Below are 9146 nucleotides of genomic sequence, written 5' to 3' on the forward strand. Positions count from 1 at the left end.
CTGGTAGGCTAGTCCGCCACCTTTTAAATAAAAAAAAAAAAACTAATGAGATAGTATATAAAAACAACAAAAATAGCCTCTTACATAATTAGAACTAACAAAAATAGTCTTTTACATAATTAAAAATTACAAAGATTATTCCTTTACACAGTAAAAATAACAAAAACAATTGGTGGGCAAAATTAATTTTCAGGGAGGCAAATTAATCTGGACCTGTTAAATCAAAATTACTTTTTAAAATTCAGAAAAGCAATGGCTCCCTCTGGTATACATTGGATCTGCTCATGTATAAATGTACAGTAAATACTAATGTAACAATTGTAATTTTACTTGCAAAACTGTGACACAATTACTAATTTAATAATCCTTCAACCAACTATTAATTATTAATAAATTTAATCGTACAACTATAAATTATTTAACTTTTACTAACCATTAATTATTGTAAACTTCAATCGTCCGGTTAAAAATTATTTAACACTTTACTAATCAATGTGTAGCGTTATATTTGATAGCATTGATAGCATTTGTCTCAATTTAAAAATTAAAAATTTCCTGCAATAAATTCTTTTATTTATGATGTAAAGTTTACAAAATAGTTTTTTCTTTGTACTTAAATAAATCAAAATTTAAAATTATGCTCGGATAATCTGAACCATAGACAAATGTGTGTGCATAAATTGTGAATACCAATACTTAAATTCAGGGGCAAAAGCATGTTGAAAGAAAAGAGTGCTAAGCAGCTCCTATGAATTAAAAAATTTCAGTTTTGTCACAAAAAAATTATACTATTAGCTCTCCTCCCCTCTTTCATCTGAATTTTGAGAACAGAGTAGGTCTTGTGAGCATCGGATCTACTTTAGAGTCCAATGAGCTCCAATACCGTTTGATCTGCACTAAGATCTATGCACACAAAAATTGAAGCATACACACATAGATTTTAAAGCAGAGTGAACACATCTTAATGCAGATCAGATATTGATTGAGTCCATCAAAACAAAAATAAGTCTGATAGACATGAGACCTACTCTAAATTCCTGAATTTTATGACTTGGTCCTTTCTTAAAATTTCCTTCCTAAAACCACTTGTGCACACCTAAATAAATTTGTTTACATAAATTGTAGAGCTACAATTTTAGAGTATTAACACCTGTTCTCCGACAGGTGGAACCCAAAAGGCGAAGAACCAGCATGTGGCTTCCTTCCAATTAAAAAAGAAAAAGAAAAAGAAAAAGAAAAACATGTGGCTTCCTGTTTCAACAACCCGACACAGCAGGACACGGTTGACCTCCGCCGCAGTAGATCGCAATACAAATAATACCCAGAGAAGTGGGTCCGGGAGATCACATGCAGGAAAAAGACGACGGAGCCGCAGTGCCTGAGTGACGAACCCAACAACACCTACACAGTGAGACAAGAGCGGACCACACAGCGTCACAGCCTGAGAAGTGAGAACGATCTATCTATTATATATTCTAATCAATTCCTGTGATCTGTGCTGGATCAGTGCTTCTGTACCCGCTTTTTGTTCTTATTTGGTCCCATCACACGCCTAAAAGCTCCAAATTCATAGCATATTCATATTCGCCACCTATCGGGTTTCGGGTCCTAAAATCCTAACATTTTGACCTGGTTTAATTGCTATTGAGGATAAGTGTTTAATAATTTGTCTACTAAGACTGAACTGACATTTTTATTTTTATTTTCTTCCAGCTTCTATGCCTCCTTAAAAAATTTAAATTTGCTATATATTAAGTGTTTAATATATTGTCTGCTAAGACTTGGAACTTAGAACTTGCTATTAAATTTTTTATATATATTTTCTTCCAGTTTCTATACCTCTTGTAGACCAATTTTTTTTTTTTAATTTTTATTAATTCGCTATTAAAGTTTTTTATACTGTTAGTTCTTTTAATGATGAAGAAGATGTGTATTTAATATTTTTCTACTAAGACTTGTCTTGAACTGATATTTGCTATTAAAGTGTTTTATTTTATTTTTCTAGTTTGTATATGCCTCTTGTATATATAAGTCCAATCTTTATCTTCTGATCATTATGTAGATACAACTTAGAAATTAGATAATGGAGGTCATACACATAGTTACTAATTTTTGTTTTATAGAAATGTATGAGAATTTGTTATAGCTAGAAATGCAGCTAGATCCGGGTCCATATCAGCTGGTTACTATGTTTGAATTTTTTTTTGTTCATCTATTATATAAATCACTTTTTTCCATAAGATCGGTTGTTTGTTTGTTGTGTCATGTAGCATTGTATTTAATTTGGTAACGTTCATTCTACTTCAATTAATTAATCAACGTTCACATTTCAAATCCAACCTGGATATGCTATCCAACCCAATAATACATCCATCATAATATCTCATATATCTCTCTCTCTCTTCCCCTCTCAAAGCAACCTTTCATAGCAGCTTTAGAAATGGCAAATACACTATTCTTCCTTCTCTCTCTATCTCTAGCACCCTTAATCCTCTCACATTCTCTCCAAAACCACCCTTCTCACCCAACTCCTCTCATCCAATCCACATGCAATGCTACCGCCTACTACGAGTTTTGCATCGCCTCCCTCGCCTCCGACCCCGCGGGATCCACCGCCTCTGATGTTAGGTAATAGTTAGTTAGCAAGCAATTAGCTTATAATATCATTCTTATTTCATTCCTAGCTCTTCATGGGATGAGAATATAAACACCCAATCTGGCAGAAATATAATGCACATGATATATGTAAACAAATATATATACATATATTAATACTACAATATTGTATAAAAAGGTAATAATTAAGAACAAAAAAATATAAGGTAGAGGAAGATAAAGGCACTTAAGCTTTTTGAACTTAGCTAGTAATTCAAAATCACTACATTGTAGGATAAGCATATATATAAACATCCAATCTGGCAAATATATATATAGTGCACATAATATTGTAAACATATATCAAGAGGCACTCGAGCTAAAATATTTTGAACCTAGCTAAATCTCATGAACTTCAAAATTATTATGTACAAAACAAAACTGTTTTAAATAGTTAGCTACATTGTAGGTCTCTCTCGGTTGTAGCGATCAACATCGCCATGACCAACGCGACCAACACTTCCTCCATTGCCTCAACATTGGCCCAAAAAGCAACCGACCCGTCGTTGCGGGCTCTGCTTCGGACTTGTGCGACCAAGTACGTCGCAGCACAGGATGCATTGCACTCAGCAACACAGTCAATTAAAGAGGAAATGTATGATTACGCATTTATCCATGTGAGTGCTGCCGCAGAGTATCCGAGCGTTTGTCGTGTGTTGTTCAAGCAGGCGCCGAGGCTGACGTACCCGCCTGAGTTGGAAAGGAGGGAGGAGGGTTTGGAGATGCTTTGCAAAATTGCATTGGATATGATTTCACTACTTGGTTGAATTTTTTTGGTGCATATATGTTTTCAGTGACATATATATCTAATTACCTATATGGTTGTGCTTAGAATTAATTATACACAATGGAGTATATAAGTAAGTGCTTGATGCATTTATATATCTAAGTTTGATTTTATATGGTGACCATATATTGCATGTTTGAATTCTCTCGACTTCTCTAGTGAGACTGTAAGGATTGTGGTGTAACTGTGTGTAAGGATAGGAAGATATAAATGAACAATATAATAATAAGCTATATTAATTTATTATATGAGGATTTGTGGTGCTCGAGATTAATTGGTACATTTTGAGAGCGTGATGTTCTTATTTAGAACTATAAATACAATTTGATATTGTCGTAATAAATATCTCTTGCTTCAACCGTACTTACCAATTTCAAACTATAATTCTTTCTGCAAGTATAATTAGGTGTATTTTCAATTTTCACAATGTTAGAATGCATCATTTTTTTTATAATAAAATTTCTTTGATCCGCATGCATTCTTAGTATATATGCACAAGTCTTTTTCTTTTTTCAACCTATATATTCTTTCTATAAGTATTGGGTATTTTTTTTTCGCTTTTCACAATATGTTAGAGCGCATCAGTCTTTTTTTTTTTCAAGGGAAAAATCTCTAAGTTTTTATAGTAAAATTTCTTTGATCAAAACATGCATTCTTAGTTAAGGGTGTATTAGTCTTTTTTTTTTTTTCATCCTATTCTTTCTGTAAGTATTAAGTATTTTTTAACATTTCATAGTGTTAGAGTGGATCAGTCTTTTTTTTCCCATATAAAAATCTATGATTTTGTTAATGCTTTTTGGTGAACTCAAGTCTAAAATCTATCAAATTAATTTTAAATGATGAATGCGAACCGTTGAAATCCGTCTACCTTTCGAGTTATGCGTCCACATGTGAAAATTTTAAATATTTGAATTAATTTAGTATCAAGTCAAGTGGTAAAAAAACGTTCAAAAAAATGAATGCATTAAAATTAATTTATTAACCTTTTAATTTTGACCGATTGACTTTATATTAAATTAATTCGAATGTTTAAAAATTTCAAATGTAGACGCACCACTCGTAAGGTAGACGGGTTTCAAATGTAGACGCACCTCTTTGTATTCATCATGAGAAAATAAAGCTCGCTGTAAGAAGTTGATAAAATTATTTCTCAACTCGTGATCTATGTACTATCACAACAACCAAATTAATCAATGAAAAGATTTAATAGCTATTAAGCTAGCTCGATTTATCTCATAATTAACTCGACTACCTTAATCAAGATTAACTCGGCTCATCCCACCAAAATCAAGATTAACTCGGCTCGTTTATAGCCTACATCAAATCATGAATCATCTATAATTCTTTCTCAAAAAAAAAAATGAAAAAAGAATCCTCTATGATTAACCTTTTTCTTTTCCTCGTTCCTTTTCCTACTTTGAACGAGAACATCAAGAATAAGTAACTTTCTCTGTACATATTTCATGAAAGTAAAACTAGGGACCATTAATCGCTTCTCTTTTAATAAAGAGAGTGGTTATCTCTTTATTAGTGCCAAAGTTAATCTAAAGATATTCCAGATGATGACAGGTGTATAGCCAGATTCCTTTAATTAATATGTTATATATATATATGAACTAGGTTATCAATATTTGTTTGGATCATTCTGTTTCAACAATGAATATATAATTAATTTATCCTAGCTTTTGTTTTATTTTTTACATATAATTTGGTCCATATATATATATATGTACTCCTGCATGCTTTCATTAATTTAAGAAATATTGGGCAAGAATGATCAGTTGTGAAATGAATCATTTTAGTGGGATGTTTTTAAATATCTGAGAAATATCTTTTGCTGTCAGTAGATTTTTGTCTTCGGTTTGTCTACGATTTAGAGGTCAACACGTGTAAAGTGCAAAATTTAAGGATATTTTGTTTTGTAATTTATGTTAAGTGTGAATTCTATACAAATTTCAATTAATCTGTGCAAATTTCATATTTGTAGAAGAAGAAGAAATATGAATTAGGGTAGGACTATTTATACAATTTTTATTCGAATTAGGATCCATAAGTAAAATTCTCTTTCTCACTTTCTCTCTGTATTGTGGGAATATGCATGTTGCAAATTACTATTTGAAAATCCAAACTAACGTATATATAAGAGTAATTAGAGTGTGATGTGCTCACTAAGAGAGATTGATGAAAACACCTTCAAAAAGTTATCGGATTGATTACGAACTACGAATACAAACTGTTAAAATCTATGTACTTCGTGAGTGATGCATGTACATGCAAATTTTTTAAAGTTTTGATGTGCTCACCAAGAGAAGTTGGTGAACACACCTCCAAAAGACTATCGATTTGATTTTGAACTACTAATCCAAACCGTTGAAATCCATATATTTTGATAGTGATGCATGTATATACACAAACTTTAAAGTTTTGAATTGATTTAGCACATGATCAAGTGGTCAAAACAATGAATATTTTATAAGTTATTATTTAAATTGTTTTATGTATTAATTTTTCATCATTTTTTTGATGCTTGACCATGTACTAAATGAATTCAAAACTTTAAATAATAACTTATAAAATATTCATTGTTTTGACCACTTGATCATGTGCTAAATGGAGTGATGCTTCTATGGACATAAGGACCTATTTGTAAAATGAACATATTTTTATTTTCAAAGTTCAAACAGCCGATCCGAACCGTTCATCTTGTTCTCCATATTAATATGTGCTTGGAGACCAAATTTTACATTTTTCTGAATTTTTTTACTATTTATTAAGATGGGTACAAAATTCAATGGTCTGAATTTGATATTTTTTGTACCCATCTTAATAAATAGTAAAAAAAAAAATCAGAAAAATGTAAAATTTGGTCTCCAAGCACATATTAATATGGAGAACAAGATGAACGGTTCGGATCGACTATTTGAACTTTGAAAATAAAAATATGTTCATTTTACAAATAGGTCCTTATGTCCATAGAAGCCTTTGCCAAACTCTATAGGTTGGCTTCACACCTATTCAGAAAGAGTACAAAAATTTTGACCCATAATTTATACAATTCAATATATATATATATATATATAGAGAGAGAGTGGCTAAGCTCAAATCGTTTGTTCCTGGGCTCAGGAACAAACGATTCAGTTCTCAGATTTACGAAGTTCAAACGGCCGATCCAAACCGTTAGATGTTTAATCTATATTAAAATGTGCTTGGAGACAAAATTTCATATTTTTTGGAATTTTTTTACTATTTATTAAGAGGGTTTGAAAGTCGCTGTTTTTTTATGGTGCAGAATTTTAATAAAAACAGCAACTTTCAAACCCTCTTAATAAATAGTAAAAAAATTCCAAAAAATATGAAATTTTGTCTCCAAGCACATTTTAATATAGATTAAACATCTAATGGTTTGGATCGGCCGTTTGAACTTCGGAAATTGGAGAACCCAGTCGTTTGTTCCTGAGCCCAGGAACAAACGATTTGAGCTTAGCCACTCTCTCTCTCTCTCTCTCTCTCTATATATATATATATAGATGGGCTATGGTGCATTGCAATGCATGGAGGGGTTTGTGCATTGGACCATAAATCTAAAATTCAAAATTCAAATGACCGATCCAAACCGTTCATCTTGTTCTCCATATTAATATGTGCTTGGAGACCAAATTTTACATTTTTATGATTTTTTTTACTATTTATTAAGTATTTTACAAAATTGTTGATCCAACAGTGGCTTAACAAAATAGTAAAATCAGCAGCCACCATTGCAAAATATCCTAAACAAACAATACTAATTAATATAACAAGGGATAAGCAGTAGCATTAGACATATTACAAACATATCAAACAGTTCAAAAGGAGAAAGCACCAGGAGCCAAGCAGACATATAGCATATATCCAGTAGTCCTCTAGCTATAGCATATCTAGTAGTCACTGCTAGAGGAGCAAGTGGAGCAGGCCATGCATGTATTCAGCAGAAGAGGGGGAACCAGGAACAGAAGAAGTAGGAGTAGAATCAGAAGACAGGAAATGAGAGGAGTCAAAATATAATGAGTGAATTGGAAAGGTGCCATCCTTTCATGTTTATCAGGTTGAGGTATTCTGTCATGTCGGAAACGCCATAAAATTAAAAACTTTAATTTTCAACGGTATCTTGGCTTTCCAGTTTGAGTTGAATTGGACATTTTTAATACCTCTATATTCTAACCAAACATATAATATTCGAACTAAATATATAATGAGTGAATTGTAAAATAGCCTGTTGATAGAGTGGAAAAAATATGTCATACCGGGCCGTGCCATAACTAACACGTCGTGATTTTGATCTTGTACCGTGACGTGACCAAAATATCAAGGAGTGGTCATGGCACGCGAGTCATGTCGTGTCTTGCGTGTCTTGACTATTCACGTGCCGTGTCCAAACGTAACTGGTTACGTTTCTCACATTTAACTATTTTTTCATAATTTAAGTTAGTTTCTTCAAAATTCACCATTTGATTAAAGACATAATGATCCTAATTACACGTGACTCGACTAATTACATGCCGTACCGTGACCGGATCTTTGCCGTGCCATGACCAAAATATCAAGGGGTGGTCATGGCATGTGACACGCGAGTCATGGCACGGAACATTAACACGTGCCGTGCCGTAACCGTGCCGTTCCGTGACGGAACCGGCTCCGCCGTGCCATTTTTCCAACACTACCTGTACTGAAGTCCATACTTAATATATTTAAAAAATTAACCAAAATAATTTGGCCTATATATGACATTTCCAACGGACGTGGCATGTCTTGCAAATTTGCAATGGGTCAGAGACGGAAATGCCCTCGACAATTATTAGCAATCTAATAAATAGAGCCACGCTTCAAGTACATAAATATTTTATGAGAGAAAAATCAATAATTACTATTAAAAAGGATAAGTAGGAAATTTTTGCTTTGTCTCTAAGCCTGTTCCTATATTAGTAAAAAATATTTATATATAAATATGAATTATAACAAATTACTTGTATATACTTAATTATCTATTGATTTTACAAATTTTCAATAATCTAGCATATTAATCATTTAATGAAATGAATACTAATTGTCCAAAAGAAATATGAATCCTGAAGTACTTTTATAAATATAACTCTATGAAGTGTTGACTTTCTACAATTAATTAATTTACAAATTAATACTTTAGCAACTACCCTAACAAATTTCCACTTTCCAATAGTCAGCCCACTAATCAAGTTTATGTACAATAACCATCATTCAACAATTTTTAGAGAAAAGAAACTGAAATTTTATCAATCATTATTTACTATCTTTTGTTGTTATTGGAGACCATTGCAGAAGCGTTTTGAGTAATTTCGTCGAATACTTTGTGAACATACATGTATATTCGATTAAATTGAAAAATATAAAATACACATAAGAATCTAACACAACAAGCAATCAAGTACAAATAAAAAAAAATAGACACAAGTTTTTACGCAGTAACCCTTGCAAGAGAAAATCACAGAAACACAGTACAAAATCACAATATCAAAGAGTCTTACAATACAATATAAGAACGAACTAATCATCAACACTTTTTTACAATTTCATAATAAGAGATGGTGGCGATCTCTTTCATTGGGCCGTCAAAAGCAACATCGGCTTCGGCCCATTTTATTTGTCTTCGCCAATATAACATCCTTATAAAGTATCAATCTCTTACCATTTT

The 9146-nt window shown here is 32.0% G+C and overlaps 1 protein-coding gene across 1 annotated transcript; it reads left to right on the forward strand.

Annotated features, from left to right (window-relative positions):
• The first annotated feature begins 2353 nt into the window (after positions 1-2353).
• On the forward strand, positions 2354-3558 carry C/VIF2 (cell wall / vacuolar inhibitor of fructosidase 2). The gene is made up of 2 exons (XM_078296662.1): positions 2354-2628; positions 3065-3558. Exons 1-2 carry the CDS (start codon positions 2441-2443, stop codon positions 3420-3422), a joined length of 546 nt encoding a protein of 181 aa, XP_078152788.1. The 5' UTR covers positions 2354-2440; the 3' UTR covers positions 3423-3558.
• The last annotated feature ends 5588 nt before the right edge of the window (positions 3559-9146 follow it).

The sequence above is a fragment of the Carex rostrata genome, chromosome 32 (assembly GCF_964058835.1).
Source record: "Carex rostrata chromosome 32, lpCarRost1.2, whole genome shotgun sequence".
NCBI classification, from domain to species: domain Eukaryota; kingdom Viridiplantae; phylum Streptophyta; class Magnoliopsida; order Poales; family Cyperaceae; genus Carex; species Carex rostrata.